Genomic DNA, 22,439 nt, shown 5'->3' on the forward strand with positions numbered 1-22,439 from the left:
CAGCCTTTCTGGCCTGTTACAATCAAGACCAAAGCCATTTAATACTGCACATGCTGTTAAGAATGCAGATCAGGCTTCTGGGTCAGGAGCAAATGAGTATGTTAACCAAAGGGGAGGAATTACAATGTGATATATTTTTTTTCCTTCTGTGTTTATTTTCCTCTCCCCCTCCTCCCCATGATATAACAATGTCCTGCAGTTACACAACTAGAGAAACAAAAACCCAGTGGTCAGCATACTGAAAAGCAGGCACAATTTTGCTCCAGCCATGGCCTTTAGGATTAATACAGATGAGATAGCAGTTGGAGAAAAAGACAAAGGGAAGCCTTTGCTGATGGTAGTATTTGCATGAAAGATACAGTAATATACAGAATATCACTTCAGGCTTCTGCTGACCTTTTTTCATCTTTGTGTGCCTGAAGCCAATGAGACATAGGAAGAAAGCAGCAGACAAGAACCTGCCCTGTCGCCCACTGGTGTGTGCGGTGCTTGGTGAGTATTGTTTGAGTACCTGTGTACTTGTGGTTCCCAAAACATCTTTTGTTCTGCAGTAGAAATAGGAGATTTATGGATTAAGGGGAAGGGTGGGTTTACATTTGCAGAAATTTTTTCAGAAGCCTGTTGGCCCCCTTTGCCTGAGTAAGTAACAATGGGGACAGCAGTTGATAAATAAATTCAGAATTTTAGGTGAATGTAGTAATGGTTGGTCACAAGTGTTTTCTAGATTATATGATGAGGGCAAACCTACAAAAAGGACAGATGTTTGTTGGGGAAAGGTGTTTTCTGGGCATTTAGCATTTTCTGAGCAAAAGCCCAATAGGAATGTCAGTAGTTAGGGTTGGTTTGGCATGTGGATATGGAAGCCCAGTTGAAAGCTTTTCACACAGCGTATTATTAGATTCTGATGCTTATTGCTGTGGAAGCCAAAAGGATAAATGGGTACAGAAATGGATGGAGTCTGGATCCCTGAATGACTCTTAAGCCTGGTGATATGGAAGCAGTCTCAGACTCCAGCATTTGAAGCCAAGTCATAACAGCTGTGTGAAGAATCTTTTTAGACTTATCAGTTTTCATGCAGTCTTTGCCTGGGCTGTTTTTAGTCACAATGGAGTTACAGTGCTAGGCTAGTAGTACCGTAGGGGGGGTTACTATTGTTACCACTGGCCTGGGTTCAGCATTTTATGCCAAAGTTGTGTTGGGCAGGAAACACACACATTCAGTTAGTGTTTATTAACTGAACCATAGTAACTTCTTTTTCAATTGTATTTCTGCACTCTTTGCCTCTTATCCTCATGCTGGGAGCCCTTAAATGTTAGAGAGAGACATCCTCCCCGTGTGTTGTGTGGGAGTTTTTTTTTGGGGGGGGGGAGAGTGTGTTTGTTTTTGTTTTTCTTTCTGAATACTCTTTAAGCAGAAGCTTAGTCTATGTTGAAATCAGAGTAGGTTTAAATGCATCAGGATTTATTTTAGGGAAAAATGGGCATTTTCTACAGTGTCTTCTCTCTAAACATCTAGGTTGTGCATTGTTTCTGGTAAGAATTATTTTCCGAAATGTGCTTCTCAATGGGGTTTTCCACTGGTGACAAGACTTGAAATATGAAAGCAATTCTAAGCATCAGAATTCATGATGTATTCTTTATTTGACTAATAGTGGGGGAAAGCATATGGGCAAGTAGTGCCTCAAAGCAAATTACATTGCATGCACTCAGTTTCCAGTAGCTTTTAGTTCCAGAGGATGTCTAATTCTCTTTAAAACAAAAAAAAAGAGGGAAATTTCTCTCATCTAAGCAGGACTATTGTCTAGTAGATGTAGGTAGGTGGGGTAGTTTGACTTCCTCATTGTTGTCTACTAGAAGTTAACCATAGCTAGCTCATTACTTACTGTATCATTTTCTTTTCTGTCAGATTTGATGGTGGAGTTCATTGTAACACACATGATGAAAGAATTTCCTATGGATCTCTATGTGTAAGTGTCTGTGGGGTGACTTGTGATTTCATTTGAAGTTTAAATTTGGGTAGAATTCTAGTCTTAGAACATTCTTTTGGCTGAAATAACACTTTGTGGCTGGTGAGGAGAAGGATGGCTTTTCATGAACTCTTCCAGCAACTTTTTCTACTTCTAAAATGCTCTGTGTGCCAGAAAATTGAAAGCGAAATGAATTTCCACCTTTCAGACAGATTTCCTAATCTACTTGATCAAATACAAAGTGCTTTTCAATCTGAAAGAAGTTTCATAATAACAGTCATGGCAAGAATCCCTACTTCCAGAAGCTGAACCTTGGTCTAGAAGCTGAAAAGATAGTTTTGAAAAACCAAGGACGACTGGTGTGAGGCCTGGAAGGCAATGTGGAGAGTGGGATAGAGGTTTAAGCTTGAAATAGCCTACTAGGCAGCAAGGGGTAAAACTTAGCAATGGAGAAAAGGAGAGAAGAGGACAAGGCTACACGTGAGCACTCCAGGTGTCCCAGGAGGCCCCTAGAATGCTTTGTTCTGCTTTAGCCTGGAGGGCAGAAATAGGATTTAGGTAGATCATTGGCTTTGTTCTGACTGTTTGTACTGAATTTCCCCAAGGCTTGAACAGCACTATATTCTGTAGAAGAGTTAAAGATACATAGGCTGTTTTCCCTTAAGGTAACTCTTCAGCATGTTCTCATTTTGCCTAAGTAACCCTGCAACTACAGTGCCTCTGCAAGGGTTGTACAGTTCAATTATGAGTTTGTGATAAATGGCTTTTTAATAACAGATAGAGAATTAGTTATAGGTGAATGTAGTACATTGGAATTTCACAAGAAAGGTGTGAAACGCTTGGGCTCAAAAGTAAGGTCACATCTAGAAACCCCATGAGAGTAAAAATAATGAGCAGTAGCAACCATCAGCAGACATCTGTATCAATTCATTTTGGCATGTTTGTGTAGTCCTTTCACTGCACTCCTGTCTGAAACCATCCCATAGCAGACGCAGTTATTGCAGACAAAATGGGTGTTCTGAATGCACAAATAGTGTCATACTTCTCTGCAGTGCATTTAAAAGGTGACAGTATGAAGCTGCTCAAGGGAGGGCATATTAATATTTAAACGAGAAGTCCAGATTCCTCTGACCAAGGGTGGTTTTTGTCCATTATGTGTATTATGAATCCTCAGCACAAAGGTAAAAAACAGAGACACCCCACCAGGATGGATAACTTCATAACCAAAGTAGTTTCATAACTAAAGCAGTGTGATTTGGGAGTCTGTAGGCTGGTAGCTGGTGCTCTGGGTCCTTAGGGAAGGTTACTAGGACTGTTATGCCCCTCCTCATGCCTTTTCTTCCATGCCTTGATTTCACCCAGAAAGCTGTATGCTACTGTATACAACCACAAGGTTTCAATGCTGAGATATGTCTGCAGAGTATTTTGCATTAACAGTTATTGTAATTATAAAGAAAAATTTTAGCCATTGCCAGATTCTCTCTGGTCAATGCCTTAAATAGCTTTTTTGTAGAGGCCAGTTTTAGTCTTGCAGCCAAGCAAATACATAGGTGGGAATGTACTGGGCATCGTCTGGTATCAGTAATGTCAAAGTAGCAGGTCTCTCCCCAGAGCAATTGCTGTTCCTGATGTGAAGACAGCTGTCTGTATCTTAGCTGGTTTGCTTCCTTATCTTTGCTGAATTTATGAGAATCCAATTTGAAATACAGCACTTAATGTGATGCTCAGCTATTATAAACAGTTTTACCTTTATTCATCTAAAGTTAGTTTCAGTCCCTGTTGTGATGTTTTTGGGATGATCTAAGGATCTGAAAATAATAATGTGTACCTTCTGCATATTCTTTCCTAGGGCTTTGTAAAGACTTATTTTGAACTCTTCACCCCATTTTGAATAACTTCCATGCATTTCTTTATAATTTGATTTCTCTGTTTGTCTGACATGTAGTGTCTTTTTCAGTAGTGTGTTTTCAGAGAGATGTTGATATTAATGCGATAACATGTTTTTGAGAAATAAGGATTTGGGGAAGAAGGGAATTTTTCCTTTTTGAGGTCTTCCTTCTGTTTTTTTCTAAATGTCAGTAACTAAAAATAGCTTGGTTTAACAAATTCAAATTTGAATGTATTTTCTGTATTGTCCTTGATGATAACTAGTGCTAGAGAATTTGCTTATTATATTGTATATTTAGTTCTGATGTTACTTGTGAAGAATGTTCATGCACCTAAGAGTTTGTATGAACAGTAGATGCTGTAGAGACCTACAGAATTTGGAGGCTTCACAAGTATACTAGCTGTATGTTGGGGGATTTGAAAGCTTGTAGGTGTATTGCTTGATCATTCCAAAGCTCATACTTAAATTATTTGTTTAAGGAGACTGGAAAATTTCTCAGAAATATCTTTCTTTTTTTATATAACTAAACTGCATGCCTCAGTCAAACTCAAAATCCTGCAGTTTGTTTGACTCTGTCATTTTCTTTAGCCTCGTCCTTTGGTCCAAAGAAACTGAAAAGCTCCGTTGTGTCCAGATTTTACAAAATCTGAGCTCAGTATCTTGTACATATGAAGCCTGCAAGTTAAGTAACTCCTTTTGTATTGCTTATGAGGCCCTCATTTAAGGGCAGCAAAGATTGGAAAGTATTAATTAAATGTAAACAACACGCATCTGTAGTCAGTCCAATCATGTTGTGATAAATCTGGCATACAGGACCCTTGCTCTGCTCTTGTCTGGTTCTTTCTTGTGAGTGTTTATTCCCTTTAGGAGCCCAAAACAGTGAGCCCCATCCTCCTCTGACAGGCTTTGAGTCTGTCTAGTTCCCTGCTGCTCATTTCAGAGACATTTCCAGGTTGGATGTAGAATTGCTGGGAAATGCAATGTAATTAATCCTTTGTCCTCCTCTCTTTTCCAGACGGTGCATTCAGATTGTGCACAAGCTGCTATGCTACCAGAAGAAATGCAGAGTGAGGCTTCATTACACCTGGAGGGAGCTCTGGTCAGGTACTTTGCACCTGCAGAGACAGTCAAATATGAAAAGCCCAGAGTGGGTGGCTGTTTGGTGGCCGTGACTGCTTGTTCCATTGCTACAGGGTTAAACAGCAAGCAGCAATTCTATTAAAGCATCTTTATTTTGCTTCTTAGTTGCTACATGCAAATTACCTCTTTTGGAAAGCAGGGTCATTATCATAATGGTAGCTAATTTACTTTCTTGTCTGGCCATGATCACCATGGTATCAAAGTGTTTTTGTTTTTCTCTTTCATTACCTGAGTCTCTCTTCACCTGATTGGAGAAATGGAGTAATGTTTTATGCAGTAGTGTTTCTCTCTCAGCTGTTTGTGAGCAGAAAGGAGGTAGGCTCTTGGGTAAAGGAAGGTGAACCTTACTTTTCCTTATTACTGTTAAGAGATGGATACACATAGAATAGTGTGTGGCAACTCCTACTGAAGAGAGCAACCTAGCAACATCAATGGGAGGGAAGAGAGGCTTTTAACTGTGACCTTTGTATTGATGGTAGATAGCCTGGTTAATCCCTGGCATCCCGAGATGGATAAGTATTATGCGGTTTGACTTGTTTCTCATAATCTAGTGGACGTAACCTTGTAGGACTGTTTTATGATGCCATCATTGTGTGGGAGGTCTGAGGAAGGGGGTAGCAGAATGGATGATGAGACCTAACAGGCTTCTTTTGTGGATATGGTGTGTGCTTCTGTTCTTATCTTGCAAGCAGTGAAGTAGCTCAACTAGGAAAGTACAGTTAATCCTCCAGCTGTTGTGGCTTAAACAAGAGGTTTATGAAAATTCAAGGGAATGTGGCCCTAATTGTGTATTCCTGGAGCTGTGCTTGAGACCTAGGATAAATGAATTTGCTGGTGTAACGCAACTCCCATCAGAAATTTGAGAGAGGATGGCTTTTGAAAAAGGTAGTGATGAATGGTTTGTGAAGCTATTCTCAATTAGCACTGAGTACCTCCCTTCAGTAGCTTTGCACAGCTGAGTGTAGGTACAGAGAAATGAACCAACCACTTTCAGTTATTAAATTCTCACCTTGTGTGACATGTGGACCATTCAGACTTTCTAAATTATTTCTGTAGAAGGTGAAGTGGGTGCCCCTAATTAAGGGATTAGCGTTTTCTTTTCAGTTGTTTTCTTCAGAACAGAGCCCCTAGAGGCATGGCTGCAGTGTACTGCCGGCTCAGGAGAAGAGCATGTACAATGTGGATGTCTATTGTGAATAGAAATTGCATCTGACAGTGTGAGTGGTATCTTCTCAGTGGTTACCAGTGAACTGGATCCATTCCTATTTGGCCAGGCTGAGCTGGGTCTTTCCTACACACTGGCAATATGGAAGTCTCAAATGTAATGCCTTTTGCGTGGAGGTACTGTTACACAGTTCAGAGAGCACACTCTTAGGCATCTTTCGATTCTTAACTTTCCCTATTTTAGGGTTAAAAAATAAAAATCTTTGCTGCACACTGGGATTCAGTATCTTGGATATTCTTGCTAGCTGTCTCTAACTGGTATTCGTATAGTGCTTCAGAAATGTGAAGTGCCTCAGAAGTGTTAACTATTATGCTACACATGCTTTGAAAGCAAAGCAGTAAGGTAAAAACAACTCAGATTGGTCAGGTTTCTGTGAAGGACCTGGAATGTCTGTGCACCTGACAGAGCTGAAGAGCTCCACGCTTGCTATAGATTTCCACATGTTTAGGGACATCCTCTCATGCAGGAGTAAATTATGACAAGCATGTTTCAATTTTTTTCCTATAGTATGTTGAGGTGAACAGAGAGATTCTTCAGCAGCTGCTGGGTGATTCATACAGGCTGGAAGGACCCTGGGTTGAATGGTATGTGCACCTGTAAAAGGGCACATCCTGGCTGCTCCAGCTGTTTACTTCTAGAGTGCTACGTGTGGCAGACTAAATGCTAATCACCAGCCTTACCTTGAGATATATTTCATAATTAACTCTTATCCCTGTCAAGGCTTCTCTTTGGTTCCCCAGAATACTGCTGCCTTTGATGTGGAAGAATGGCTATTTTTTCTGGTCTTGTTCAATCTGACAAGCGATTCCAAACCAGAGCACAGGGACTTCTGAATTCCTTTCTATCATTTATGTGAGCATATTCCCCTTCGGGCTTTTATTTTGGATCAAAGAATTAGTTATCACTGTGGGATGAAGAGCTAAGAGGGAGCAGCTAATCACTGTAAGGTGTGAGATCTCAGGTTGCCCCATCAGGTGTGCTTTACAGAAGGTATTCAAGCCCACACTTGTCTTCTTGAATGACAAGGCGTGTGATGACTGAAGCAATGCCCCTATTGTGCAGCGTGGATAATAGCAACGGAAGCCCCCCAGAAGAGCTGAGTGGAACTAAGAAGCTGGAGGGAATTGGTGTAAGGAGGTGTTGAAAGAAAAGATTGGGAGAGAATTCTACCTGGCACGTAAAAGGAGGAGAGTTGTTCAGGCAGAAAAATGAGTGAGAGAAGACAACAGAGGGAATACTGTGGGCTAGGTAGTCAGTACAGGGTGCGGAGGAACTGAGATTGTAGGTGGAAGCAATAGCAATGTATGGAGCCTTGTGTTCGATTGCCGATTCTAATGTTAGATGGTCTAAAATTAAGTAAAGCTACTCGTGTGTCATCTGATGGATAGATGCTCTTCCTTTGTCTTCAGTATAGAAGGCCAGCAGCACTTTGAGAAAGTTTCTGCATTTCCTTTTTTGATTTTTAAGATGCAAAGAAAAAAAGCAGTGGAGCCAGGTGTTTGGCATCTCTCAGGACACCTATCAGGCTGTTTGTGCAGTCTGTAATACTTCATAGTTTTGGGGTATGCCACTGTGTGGCACATTGCTTACAGAGGATCTTGTTTCTGTTGGACTACCTTTTTCAACATCTGAGCTTGAGGAAGAGCAGTACTGTTACTGAGTCTTTGGTTGTGATCCAGCCTTAGTTTCCTTGTTAGTTTAGTTCTTTCATACTAAGTCAAGAGGCCATCACCATGGCGCTCAATACAGTATAAATCTCTAGCTGTGCTGACCGGATGACCAAGAATATTTGGCTGACAGAGAATGGTGCAGGGGTTTGAGAGCTGAAAGCACGACTGACAGAAAGGAAGATCTTTAGGTGTTGGAAGTAATGCATATAATCTTGACTCTAGCTAAAAGTCATGTGAAAATAAATATTGAATCACTAGTGGAGCTAGATTCTGGAATACTCTAAAAAGTGTGCTGGAGAGCAAAAAGCAATTTTAATTTGATTAGCCTAGGAAAATGGTTACCAAGTACAGTTACTGATAGGTGCACCAGACATTCATATCCAGAGATGCCTGTTGATCTTGGTTCTTCTTTAATAGACTTTCAGCAGATTATTAGCTTTCAGTTCAATCATCTGTGGTTAGTATGTGACTCTTCCCTTTGGACGCTGAAGAAAATGTTCAGATTTTTCTTCTGTGACAATGTACTGTAACTGGTGACTAGCCTGGAAATTTGTCCAAGGTCAGAGACTGTAAGTAGATAGGATTGTGTTAACCTGTTCCCTTACAGACATTTTGGCCAATTGGCAAATCTCCTGGACTGTTGTGACAGCTACCTGGTACTTTTTAAACACTGATCTATTCAATATCAAGTGTAAGGTACTTTATAGAGCTGATAATGAAACTTTACTTGGTAACAACCAAGTAAACAACCAACAACAATTTCTGCTCTCAGAAATAGCATGTTATGCCTAATGTTTTTAAGTTCTGCTCCTTGTTGTGTGAAACCATAAGATTGATTTTGCTGGTCATAGAGGCCAGGTTTGGGTTTTTAATTGTTGAACTCTTAACTAGTTTGTACACTTGAGCGATGGAAGGTGCTATATATGCTGTTGTTGTCAAGCATGTATAAGCTGTGCCAAAAGAGTTTTCATGAGTCATTTAAGCCTTTGATATAAAAAGCCCTAATTTCTTCAACTCCTCCCACCTCAAAATTAGTAATGCTTGAGCAATTTGCTTAGAGCTTAGGGGGTGCAGGTAACTTTGCAGTTGCTATGGTTTGCTTTAAGCAAAGGCCATGTTTAAAGAAACAGAAAAGCAATTCTGATATAGACTTATAATAGCAAGAGTAGATAATAAAAAAAATCTTAAATAAAATAATGAATAATGGTGAAATAGCTATTTATTAGGGCAATTGAATGCAAAGTAGGATTAAAAATGAGCTTTGCCATTAGTAGGCATTGAACATTGGTTTCCAAATTATTGTAACATAAGGGCTACAGTTTCTTATCTTGTAGTTTAGTTAATTTGATAGACACTGAATGCACTGTTAAAATGAAGGTACTTCACATGTAGCACTGTCAATAAGTTAATTTTTCTCCATTTTTATTTCAGGATTTTCAAAGCAGACTTTAGCAATGCTACTGGACAAAATATACTTTTTCCTTTAGACTCCTTAGTATGAGGATAACATTGCTTTCAGATTCTTTTTAGGTGAATACTAAAGAGGTCAAAGGTTCCTCTGTGGGACATTTTAAAATAAAGAAGCAATATTTTTTGAAGGGAGAAAAACTCTCACTTTCAGTATATGTAACACACTTGCCTGTATACATTGCATGTTTAAAGTGGTATTGTTTAGACTCTTGTACTTTGCTTTGTTTTTCTGTGGCTGAAATACTGATTACTGACAGTATTTGTTACCTGCAGCATTTATGGTTCTCCAGCTGCTAATCAGGTCTGCTTCAGCCCTCTGATTTGTGTTGCTGAACCAGATTGGAAATCAGGTGATGTTGTGTCTCCCCTTCATCTCTAATCCTGCTGTCACTGCCACATTCTGCAGCAGCTACCTGGCGATGAAAGCTTGTCTTCTTGCAGCTCTTGTGGAGGCAGGATTCATATACTTGTATACCAGACAGTCTAGTTCACTGGTAAAATGCCTGACCATTATGTTCCATGAGAGTCTGAAAGACTATAGTGCTGTTGGCCAGTTAGCAAATAACTTAAATATTTTAGGGAAAAGAATGAAAGACCTAAAATTCAATTTTCTTACCAACTCGCAGAATGTTTTATGTGGCTTTAAAAAATGCTACCAAGGTTCAAGATCCAACACTATTGTCTTCTGCATGCTTCTGAAGTCTTAAGAGTTGAGAGGAAACAGTCATGGTCCAACTGATAGTGTGGATAAGGCTGCTGTGGTAATTTCTGTACACTGAAGAATTCTATAATATAGTGACAAAGAAAGAAATGTCTTTAAGCTGTGAAGGATGTTGCAAGCGTCTCTTCAGCACAGCATCTTCAGAGGTCACGTGTAGGGGTGGGGTAGAAGGAACAGGTGCTTGTGTGTTAAGTGTAAAATGCTTTTGTAAAATCAAATCTGTGGTGAGTACAAAGAAGGTCTGTTTGTCTTTCTTAAAGGGTTCTACTTGAACTTACTGTTTTGGGAAGAAAAAGGAGTCATTATGCAAGACTTGACCTTTCAAATACCTTCCAGCAGAAATGCTTTCTGACTTCACTGCGCTGCTTGTAAACTATGAAGAGAACTATGGAACAAATGCTAGAGTTTTAACACTTTTGTAGGTCAACATACTCTCCCTAATGCAGGCTTTACCTGGTGCTTACCCTCTCATTTCTCCATCCCTTTTGATAGCGGGAAGCTGGCCCAACTTTTCAAAGCTGCACATTGGCATCTCCACGTGACTCAGAGCCCTGAGCCATGTGCCATATGCAATGCTGGAGATTTGGGATTGCATGAGTCATTTGAGTACAAGATGATGCAGGCTTTTTAGAGAGGGTGCTGCTTCACTGAGGAATGAGGCTAGAAGTGGGAAGGATGGGCTCCCACTGCAGCTCCCAGTGGTAGTTTAGTGGGAGCACCAGGAACTGAAGGATGAAGAGGCAGGAACAGTGTGCAGGCTGGTTAGAGGTGGGCTGCTGAGCAGCTGCAGCGGGAATGTGATTTCTGAGTTGATGGGGTGGGTCTTTGGAGCCAGAGGGGATCTCAGCCTGGGAGGATGGAGAGCCTAAGGTGAATTGGAGGTGATAGTGCATTAGGAGGTATAGGAGGCCCTGAGTATGGGAAGGACTAAGTGGGATGAGGTCTCGGGTTAGAAGGTTAGGGAGGCTGGGAGGTGTTACTGGATAGAAACTTTGGGTTAGAAATCATTCTATGATCTGGAAAGGGAGCTATTCAGCATTTTTAACTCTCGGGGATGGGACTAAATACCCTTTTCCTATTCTTTTATTTGAATGATTTCTTGGCACTATACTTTGGTGTGGGAAACTGAGGAATGAGAGCTGGTGTCTAGCTTGGGTGTGTGTCCTGTTTTGTTTTTTTTTTTCTCCTGTGCTTTTTAACGTATTGTATGTTTGAAAGAGGTAAGGATGTTTTCTTCTCAGAATTATGTTTTCACTGTTTCAGCCATGCTTATGACTTCTTTCTGTGCCAAGAAGGACAAGGACAGGACCTCACAGGTCTTGTTTTAGCACCCTAAGGGCAGAGATGCTTAGCTCTATGATTGCAAAACCAGCAAGGTCCTTTAGTATTCCAAGGATAAGTTAAAGTTTTGGAATTAGTGTTTATTTCTAAATGGTTCAGTAAATCAGTATTAAAATTGTGATTAACTTGCATTTTATGTAATTATCCTTGTCTATGGCAACTTGCCTCACTCTTACTTGCAGACAGGTCAGTGGCAAGCTTTATTTCTGTTCCTTATCTTTGAAATGGAAAGAAAATAGATAATATTGGCCAGCTGTTTAGTAGTTTCACTTTATTTTAACATATTTTAATACTGATGATAGACAATTTGGCCCCGGTTGCTGATAGAAAGAAAAAGAATAATGTAAGATTTGTGTCTGTTATTGATCATCTGGTAAGATCAAGATGGGAATTCTTCATCAACAAAGCCTTGCTCAGTTGAGTGCAAAGGGAATTTAGTCATTTAAGTGGACTAAAGTCTAGTAACCTTTTCGTCATCCTGTCTCAGTCTGGCAGGTTTCATCTGGATATGTTGCTCTGTCCTGCAAACTACTTTTAAAATAAAGGTAGCTAATGCTGGAGAATTTGATTGTGAATCCCTAACAGTTTACAGGTCATGGTGACCTAGTGGAGATAGTGTGATAATTTCTCCTGGTAAACAGTCCCACTGATGACAGAGGTGTTACAGCCAGAGCTGTTCACAGCCATTTCTTTGTCTGCATGGAAGGGTTGCAGCATTTGGAATGCAGTGATTTATCCGTGTCCCTTTTTTGCTTCCAGAAAGTAGCACTCCTGGGTCCCTTACTTCGCTGTCTTTCCATGTTCTCACAGTGTTTCTGCTCTTTCTCCAGATGCTCTTCTTTCTGTTTTAAAACCCAAATTTGTTGCAAAAATGTGCAACCTTAACTCCCAAGACTACTATTTAACTAACAGTGTGAACCTGCGCTGTCAGATAGAATAGCACTGAGCTCAATACTTTCCTTTCCTTTAAAGAGGAATGAAGCTTGTGGGTATGTGCTTTTTTATTTTTAAGAAAAAAGCGTATTGTTAATCTGAGCTTTAGCTGAAGTTGGAAAATTTGGTTTCTTTCTTAGTGCTTGCTGGATTGCTATCAAACAGCATTGCTCTGTCATCAGCAATCAGCATTTCCATTAAGCTTGCAATTTTCACACCGTTGGCTGTGGTTAGGTGGGAACAGTGAGTACCAGGGATGGGGACTATATAAAGAAAGTAAAGGGCTGGAAGTGAAATGGCCTACTAGACTGATCCTGGGAGCGATGGCTGATGCCAGCATGTGCTCCAGCCCTCTGGCAAGCTGTTTTTTCTCATTAAGAATACAGGCTGCTTTCATGCTTATACCCTGGGAGTCATGGGGAGAAGAGGGAACAGCTGTAGAGTGCTGAGATGCTGGTGATGGGGAGCCTGCCAATAGCCAGCTGCTGTCTGCCACAGAGCTTTGGTGGCTGGGAGCAGGAATTTGGCAGTGCCTGTGGCAGTGAGCAGGGAGGCAGCGGTTAGAGGAGCCATCCAGCCAGGTGAATTGTTACAGCTATGAGCGATGTGCTCCCTCTGTATTGGAGCAGAGGGAAGGAGCTGAAGTATGTTAAATAGTGATGTTGACAGAGCTTTTATTGCTTCCCCTGCTCCCCTGAGAGGGGACTGCAGCAATGGTGCAACAGTCATGTTTTCTAGCGCTTTGGCTGATTGACGGGAAGCTGCAAGCGCTGTCCCTGAGTAATTGGCTCACTTGTCCAAGGATGCCGGGATAGTTTGTGCCTCGGGGGGTTCTGGTGCATTAGTTTGTAATAGCAATGTAGCTATTTCTCGGACACGCTTCCTATTCCTACTGCTCTATCTGGAAACTACCTCTGTTGGTTCTTTTTTGTCAAACCCTATCTGTAGATATTCATCTCCTACTGAGTTTGTTTTGATCACTGTTATGCTGAGCATCTGCCCATGCTGAATGTGGCCAGATCTGCACCCTCTTAACACTCAGGTCATCTCAGTATATCATATTTTAGCCTTTTGCTTCCCTACTTCTGAATTTGTCTTCAGATACAACATTTATTACAGGTGATTACTCTGTTCCAGGGTCTCTCCCCATCCTTATAACAGCACAGTGGGATATATGGTTATCCTGGCTTAGCTCTTGTGACTTCTAGTCTGGAATAGGAGAGTGGGCTGGTCTGTGGTTATGGTATTGCCGTGTTGTGAGAGTCTGTTATTTCCACACTCTGTGCTGTAGTTTCCCTTGTGTTGAATGCTGAATTTTGGAATCTGGAAGAGCATTACAGCGAAGCATTGTTTGGCCTATTACTTTTCAACTGGCATTTGATGTTGACCAGTTAGAGACAGAATACTGAGCATAGGTGGGTCTTTGGTCTGACCGGGTGTAGCCAGGGATGCTCTCATTGATCTATTTATGCTTCTAGTGCTGTTGCAGACAGAATGGTGCTGTTTTCTCTTTTATATTGGAGGAATTGAAGCACTGAAAGACCAAAGTGCTGCTTCCTGAGGAATCGAATCCAGTTTCTTCTCAGTTCCAGTCTAGTGCGCTAATCCTTACCAGATCTGGCTTACCATGTGCTACAATGAGTGTATGGACCTTGCCTTGAGAGTGTGTGTATGTGAACAGGCTGTCTGTAAGAGGTCCAGGGTAGTTACTGTGCTGCTGAAGCACTTGAAGGCCTGGAGCTCTGCCACGAGGAAGTATTGCCCAAATGTCATTATCAACTGCACTGTAGTGATGTGCGGGTAGGGATCACCCTAAGGAGGTTGGGGATTGAAACACTGAAAGCAGGACACTGAGTGTACTGTTGGTACAATGGTAACTTCCAGAGGGAATGGGAAAATCATTTTTCTTCCCAGTGTGCCCTGAGAGCTGAAGGGTAGAAAATTGGAGGATTTTAGTAGAGTACAGGATCCTCTTAATTGATGTTATAGTGCAGCTGAGGAGCCTTCACGTCTTTTTTTCTCCCTTGCTCCTTTGTTGAGGACCATTATATGCACCATTAGAAGATTTTTGACCTGTAAACGCAGCAGATGCAGTGACAGAGGCCTCCATACTGTGCTCAACCCATCCAAGCTTTCATTGATGTGTGTCTCAGGGCTGTTCTCTTCTGCTCTGTTGTGCAATAACACATCAGAGCCTTCTGATGCTCTTGGCAGAGTCTGTGCTACATTCTGACTTGCCCAAGGGATGGTACTATGTCTCTTTTTCCCCCCCTTTTCTCTATTTAACCTGCCTCCACGCTTCTGTTACATTACACGTGATCCAAACAGTGAACACTCAGCCACCAAATAGAATAAAAACTTTGTGTGAATCCCAAATGTGCTGGGGCTGAATATACTTCTGTTTCAATAAGGCTTACAGGGAGAGAAGGTAAGTCTGCTGTGGGAGGAGTAGGGGAAGGAGGGAGTGAAGGGCATCTGTCCAGAACAGAAATTACCTCCTTCCTGGTAGAAGAGAAGAAGAAATGCTGGCTGCCCAAAGTCTTCTTGCAGAGGATTGGCTGGAAGAAGGGCAGCAAATAACTGAGCAGGAGTACTATTGCTCCTCAGCAGACAGGCTGGTCACAAGAGCTGATAAGGGTCAGTGTCCATTCTTAAAAGCAGCTGTGTGGCAGAGGAGCTAAGAGCCTCTTTCACTGCAATAATTTCATTTTAAAAAGCAAGGAGGGTATCTGTAAAAGCTGGTGATGTCACTTTTCATCTTTTGGCTATAATAATCCTTGAGAGAGAAAATTGCTTAAAAACCAATCTGGATGCTTTACACCCCTTTCACATACCACCAATCATATGGCTTTATGTCCAATTTAAATGTCCATTAAACAGACTTCTCTTCTTGGTTTTGAGGCTGTAAATGTAGGTGTTCAGGCCATATTCTTTTCTTCTTGACTTAAGAAGCATAGCCAGTGTGCTCAGCTTAGGTCACAAAATGAGGAGCTTGCATGCAAATACCAACGGCTGCTAGCTTAGTTTATTTACAGCCTCCTGCTTTTGTTGCTAAAGAAGTTCTAGTGACGCTATTGAATTGTGAAATTGTGGATGTTTCAAGACAGCGGGGGTATTGTGTCCTGGTGAGGGATGCCAAACACAGGTATCTTAAAAAAAAAAACCAACCAACAAGTCTCTAGAGGCTATTGCAAGAATAGTACTGTTTCCAGTTAATGTTGAAAGAGATCCCATTCCCAAACCATCCGTCACTGTTAAATCCTAGAGGACAGATAGGGATAATGTGGCTGAGCCCAAGCGAAGGCCACAGTTCTGTCTGCCTTCGTGTGCAGCTGAGAGATTGAACTGCTCCTTCGTTGGGAACAAACATGGATAGTTTCCTGGCTAGTGTGAGAGGGCAGCCTGCAGATATGAGATGTGAGAGCAGAACAGTTGATTTCAGCAGGGAAAAAGTGACACATCTGTTTTGGCTTTGGGTTGCTCAGGAGTAGTAGCAGCAGTGTCCCAGGGGTGGGGGGGCATTCAGCCAGTTGTGCCTTTGCTCTAAGGGTTTATTTTGTATGTGTGATTGTCACTGAAAGGCACTGGACATATGAAGCTGGATCTAAAATTTGTTTATCCTGGAAACCCCAGGGCATAGCTGTCCTCACTTTCAGTGTGGGGTCTGCCTTGTAAACAAACTACAGAGACACAAGTGGCCATAATTTAAGAGCTCATTTTCCACTGTGTTCCTGTTCCTTAGAGCCACTTGAGCAGAGGCTGGTGTGGAATGTGCTGGTATGGGAAAGACTGGTTGCTCTCTGAGCATTGATGTAGTGTATATCCTGATTTGGAGCACTGTACCTTCTTAGGAATGTGTGGTTTCCAAACAGTTGGATAAATTTGTGTGTGCAGTGCACACAGTGACTGTAAATCTGGTGGGTTAGTTCTTCTGACCTGCTCTGAGCCCAGCACTGAGTTTATTGTTTATGTGAAGCATATCCCTCTCCTTCCTAGTTCTTAGGGAAGGAACAACATAGATCAGGTGTGAGTGGACTATGATGTACTGCAATTCAGGTATAAAGACTGATTTCAAGCAGTGGTAATCTCTTGTCTTCTTTCTAACTGGGACAGGAAAATTAAACATGAGCAAATTCATCACAACAGTTGGAACAAACGTAGGAGCTGTTGTTGGGGTAGAACAGAGCAACAGTTCTCCTTCAAATGTTGTCACCAATATAGAACAGTGCAAGTGCTTCAGGGTGGTACCTGAGAAATACTGCAGTGGGCAGTTGTAGGGTGCTTGTCCCTGTCAGTCGGAGAGTGCCCATGCTCTAGACAAATGATGGCTACACTCGTTCTTTTAAAAATAGTGTCTCCCCTCCACGGGCAGCTTTCACGTTCTCTGTGTTTGTATGTTCAGTGGCTTCTCATCCCGCTGTGCTATTACCCACTGGCAAAGGCCTTTCAGAAGGGTTCTGGTGGGAGAATGAGAGGTGATGGGTCAAACAGGAGGCTTAATATCACTTGTTGCAGAAAATCCAGAGCTCTGCTACTCTACTTCCAGAAGCTCCAACTGTTAGTAGTTGAACAGCAGCTCCTGGTCATGAGATGTGGCGATGTGGACTTGTGTGGCCGGGAAAGAGGTAAAAGCATGTTTATAATTATTAAATAGAGAGAAGGGCAGTAAGCTGGTGTGACAGAGATGCAGGGCACCTGACTTCAGTCCGAGGCACTGACTGTGGGAGACTTACTTTTTTGCTGTGGAGGCTTGGTTACCTTGGCAACCTGTTTTTAGCTGGATCTCTGCTCTGGTGGAGAGCCCATCTGTACCTGCTACTTCTTTGTTTTGAAACACTGTTCTACAGAAAAATATCTGACAGGAGTATTTACAGAGCTGGATTATTATGGAATCCAGGCTCTGCTTTTGGTCTCAGGAGTTTCAGGCTGATGATGAGGTGATGATGGTATGGGGAGCTCTGTGGTTGGGTTGAAAAGGTATTAATATATCTGCTTCATGAGGTGGGCTGCTATGATGGAAGGGAGAAGGTGGTACTGCTGATTGTTAAGTCCTAGAATAGCTCTGAAATATAAATCACTTGTGTGTCTGGAGTTTGCCGAGAACTTTGTTCATTCTGTTGCAGTTCAGCATCAAGCCATTAGCTGGTAAATTAAACTGAAGTAACTTTTGTCTGCAATAAATAAATACCCACACTAGGGCTGTAGTTTGAGGGGCATATATAAACTTTTGATACTCCTAGTGAACTTCTGGGGTTGGAAGGTAGTGATTGCAGGACTGTGTTCAGAATCTTACAATTTTGTTTAGTTCCACACCTTCCAGTCTCTTCACATCTTTTTACTGTACATTTTTTGATTTTACTTTTTGTGAATACTTTATAATCCTGAAGTGGGGATGTATCTAAATTTTGCCCTTCCTGTTCCCCGTGCTTTATCTCCTCCTGTTCCATAGCCTGTACCTTTGGGCTGAGATGAATGGTCTGTTCTCTATTAGTTATGGGGCTCCCCCAAACGGGAGTTGGTTTTCTCACAGGTTACTGGGCAGTGTGTACCACTTGTGTAACAGTCTGGGGAAGACCAGATGAACAAATTCTAGTTGCACCTATAAGAAATTGGAGTAATGCCTGGTGTTAACTCTGTTAGATGCAGTTACCAATTAGTAGGTAATTAAGAACCTTCTTTAAAAAGTCTGTCTAGCATTCCAGCTTGACTTTGCAGGCCATCTAATTCAGATGGTTTAAGTCTTGAAATCTGTTGACTTCAGAGCAGAGAGTACATTAAGAATCTGTTCTAGGCAGGCATCAACTTTCAGTCCTGAGCAGCTATAATGCAGAATAAAATAGCTTTCTTTTTTTAAGTTTTCAAGAACTAGGAAAAAAAAAAAAGATAAAGAACTTTTGATTTTATTCAAGTGTATGAATAGTATGAATACAATTTTTTATTGTAAAGTCTGTTTGATTAAAGCTCTTTTAGCCAGTGTTTTTGTTAATTCCCACTATCACTAACTGATTTTGGGTAGTTACAGCATGAGCTTTTGTTTTTTTTAAGACAAGTGTGAACCAGATCTGTAGTCTTTACTGGCCTAGATAACTGACACAATAAAGTACTATATCCTTTCTTGTACTACTGCAGCAGCACTGACTCAGAACTACAGAAAAGCTATGCTCTGGTTTTTTGGTTACCTTTTTTTTAACTGCATGTATCAAAAATAGTGACAGTTTGGGGCTGACTACACATCATGTTGGCCACAAAAAAAACCCCAACACAGCCCACATGTAAAGTGATATAGGTTAGTTTATACTAGATAATGAAAAAGCATCTGTATTTAAGTGACTTGGTAAGAATGGCTTTGCTTTTAATTTTATTGTAAAAATAAGTATTATTTTCTCCTAGCTTTGATCAACTTGTTGAAGTTCCTCATGTCTAATGAGACTGTGTTGCTGGCCAAGCACAACATCTTCACCCTTGCTCTTATGGTGAGTAAAGACAAAGCAAATCCTCTTACTTTAAAAAACTTAATCTTGAATGAATCTTAGGAAAGAATCCAGGATTTCTGGCCTGGTAAGGAGATACCAAAGCAAGGCCACAAAGTGGAGGAGTATCAGTGTGGTTGGTCTTGCTACATGTTTGGAAAGGGCAGTGCTTGGACTTACTGTAAGATCTGCTCATTGAAATAAACAAGTCTATGTGAGGAAAAGGTTAGTTTAATTTTCCAGATTTGGTAATGTTTTTTCTTCTTGTGTGGCCCTTTGTGTACAAAATAATAGAAACCTGTTTTCCTAGCCCCAGGTACAATAATATTTAAGCTTCTTGTCTGTCTCTTGTGTACTATACGGAAAATAATAGATAAAGCAATGAAGTAATGTAATACTGTGTAATGCAACTGAGAGCTATTTCTTTGAAGGTTTTGGACATAGTTTGTATTGTTTCTGTTGCAGAATAGATTTTGTGTAAATATTCCTGTTGTAACTTCTTTTCACTTCCTTGTGTAGGTTGTGAACCTGTTCAACATGTTCATCACTTACGGAGACACCTTTCTCCCCACTCCCAGCAGCTATGATGAGCTGTATTATGAAATCATTCGGATGCATCAGAACTTTGACAACCTTTATTCTATGGGTGAGTACCTCCTGACTGGTCAGGACTACTGTTGACTGGAATTGAGGGTGGTGTTGGAGGGATGTTCGTGCCAGCTTTTTTCTGTCTGCCTGCTACTGATGTGTGTCTTGGTGAGTAGACATGCTTTGTGTACTAAGACATGTTTGGTAAATTAAGAACTGAGAGAGACAGAAACTTGTTAAAGGGATAATTTTTTTTTTTTTAGTCAGAAAAAAAAATAGGAACAGACCCATTGCTTCTCTAGCAGCCACTTACTGTGGTTAGAAATATAAATTTGTTGTCACAACTGAGTAAGTGTTATTTCATGCATCTTTGTGTAGTTTGCATCTATTATATTCAACAGTTTCAAGTCAGAAGGCAGGTACATGCTGTAGAACCAACCAGCACAGAGAAATACTCAACGCAAACAAGAATTTAGAAAAGAATTTGAGAAACTTATAACAGGAAGCTTGCTGTGCTAGACAAATCAGATTTACTATGCTCATTGCCAAAACAAACCAAGAGAACAGCCCTCACAAACCTGTTTGCAGTGACAAGCAAATCACTGGACTGAAGAATGTGCCTACTGGCAAAACGGGAGAAGCTGCCATCCTTCAAAGAGAGGGAGGCATGCTGGAATGACACCAAGTGACAGCCAGCAGGGAAAAGAGGAACAAAGGAGAGCAAGGAATGCATGGAGGCATAATCAGGCAGGGTATACACAGGAGCCTGCAGCCAAGGGTAGCTGCAGCAGCACTGGTGTAGTGCCTGCATGCTTGAAGCTGTGAAGAAAAGAATGTAGCTGTGTTCTTTGTTTGCTCTGTTGTAGAAGGACCTTTCTTCCCTTCATCTCCTGCTCCCTTCTCATCATGATTACCTAGTGAACAACAGGAGTTAGTGTAAGCTTATAAAGGGAGTTAAAGGGCAGTGGGAGACAGACAGTTTGCCATAGCACTCTTCTGACATGGGAGAGAACCGTCCTCACCTAAATAAAAGTAACCGAGTACTCCCTGCAATTGCAAGCAAAAGTGAACTGCCCTTTTGTACAAACTTCCTACAGTTTTCATCCATTATATGGGGGATCACTTGGCCATTTTTATGCCCTGTGAGCACATAAGGTTTTTTTGCTAACCTATTTCTTACTCCCCAGAATTGCAGCTAGTAAGATGAGATTTTACTAGCCAGTAATTTTTCAAACCGATCCCCTGTGGAAGCTGAAGGAAAGTGGAATGGAAGAACAACGCACTCAAATTCTTACTCAGTTGGGCTGCAATAGGCACATCTGACCTGTTGAAACAATTCATTTGTCACACGAATGTTTTCCATCCTGCTATACAGAGCAACCCCTTTGAATTAACGTTGTAGATGCCTGAATGGAAACATTCTCTGAATACATGACTTCAGATATTCAAGTACAGTACCTATTGTTTGACAAAATAATGTTACTCAGAGCTGACATCCTTTTTCTAAAGTTGACATGTAATGGTAGCACTAGGAAGTGAGGAGGTAGCACTGTCTGAAGTTGATGAAAGCCACAGTTTAGTCAGGTGTCCTGACAACTTCCCTTTGCTTGTCAGTCCCTCTCACTGGGCCTACAGTCACCTTTCTGTCCCCTAGCCTTGGGACATTTGTTAGCACAGATGAGAAAACTACTCTTAACATTTAGTTTTCCTGTTAAAGTGGTTGAAACTTTCTGCATTGGGAGTTGAGATGGAATCTAATTGCCTTGGGTTTTATTTATTTATTTTTCTTGTGTGAATTTTATCCAGATCTGTAGGACTGAAAGCTTCTCTCATGCAATAATAGGCATGAGTATGCAGCCACTGGGCTTATAGATTTGCTTGTAGTATTCGTGTTTCTAGGTGATTGTAAATTTGGGTGATGTGCTACTCCTTCATTTCTAAGTCGAAAGTTACTCTTTCTTGTGGAATGTAACCTCCAGAAAACCCTGTATATAAAAATTAACAGAAAATTCCCTTCTATTCAGGCAGTATGGAAATTAATCCAAACATTTGCTGCAGGGTCTGCTATTGTTTTGGTATTTACCAAGAGATGTGCAGATGTGCAGAAACACTACAGATTCTGACCTAAATAAATATTTTTGGTACTCTGGCAGAAAAGAATTGGATTCCCTAGAAGTTCTTCCTGTTGCAGAATGTTTTCAGATATGCTCCCAAGTCTGTCAGAGACCATCTGTGCAACAGAACACCCCCCTTGTTCTTTCAGGGAGTGTTTTTTCCCTAGTCTGGTGTGTAATTCCTCTCTGTAATTCCAAATAAATGGGGAGGTAAAGAATCTATCGCTGCTGGGGTGGATTTAAATTGGAGGATGTAGTTCAGCTGAGGTGGAACCTTGCATAAATAGGAGCCGGAGGAGAGCAGTGATGTGTGGAATAAAAGGTATCATAGACCTAGGACATGGCCCTGTTTCTGGGCGAAATGAACTTTAACACGTGGTGACTAAACCAGTTAGGAGGACCTAGGCTCTTCTATCCCCTCAGCTTCTTGTCTCTCCCAGACATTATTTGTTCTGCTTACCTCCTCTATGTTCCTTACATTTTGTGGATGGGTTTTGGGGGGAACTTCTGCCTCGGATCACAGATCGTCTCAAAGATGACCTTTATTTTGATGTGGTTCCTGGACTGCCATCTCACCAAAGCAGATTTTTTTTTTTTTTTTTTATGTTTTGGATTAGAAAATTGCTAGTTCTATGCCAGCACTGTTAATTGTCTTTTCCTTTTAGTTCTAAGGCTGTCTACCAATGCTGGTCAATGGAAAGAGCCTGCAAGCAAGGTGACCCATGCATTAGTCAATATTAGGTAAGAAGTAGAAGTTAATAACCATTTTAAAGATTCTTGTGTCCTGTGTGACTGCATTCTTATTGTGGCACTTTTGCATTTGTTGTGTAGAATTTGATTTTGAAGTTGTTCTCTTTGTTGGGCTAAATTGCTGTTCTAAACAGGCCCACTGGGATAAAGAGAGGATCACCAG

The 22,439-nt window shown here is 41.2% G+C and overlaps 1 protein-coding gene across 1 annotated transcript in view; it reads left to right on the plus strand.

Moving 5' to 3' along the window:
• Window positions 1-22,439, plus strand: part of ARMH3 (armadillo like helical domain containing 3) — a gene marked incomplete at its 5' end in the record, with an annotated part of 115,525 nt that overhangs the window by 26,042 nt on the left and 67,044 nt on the right. Inside the window, 6 exons of the mRNA XM_029085207.1 lie at window positions 423-492; window positions 1,906-1,966; window positions 4,870-4,958; window positions 18,745-18,827; window positions 19,344-19,470; window positions 22,192-22,267. Of these exons, the coding sequence (XP_028941040.1) occupies window positions 423-492; window positions 1,906-1,966; window positions 4,870-4,958; window positions 18,745-18,827; window positions 19,344-19,470; window positions 22,192-22,267 (506 nt within the window). The remainder of the gene's footprint in view (window positions 1-422; window positions 493-1,905; window positions 1,967-4,869; window positions 4,959-18,744; window positions 18,828-19,343; window positions 19,471-22,191; window positions 22,268-22,439) is intronic.

The sequence above is a fragment of the Antrostomus carolinensis genome, unplaced genomic scaffold, assembly GCF_000700745.2.
Source record: "Antrostomus carolinensis isolate BGI_N321 unplaced genomic scaffold, ASM70074v2 scaffold23185, whole genome shotgun sequence".
NCBI lineage: Eukaryota > Metazoa > Chordata > Aves > Caprimulgiformes > Caprimulgidae > Antrostomus > Antrostomus carolinensis.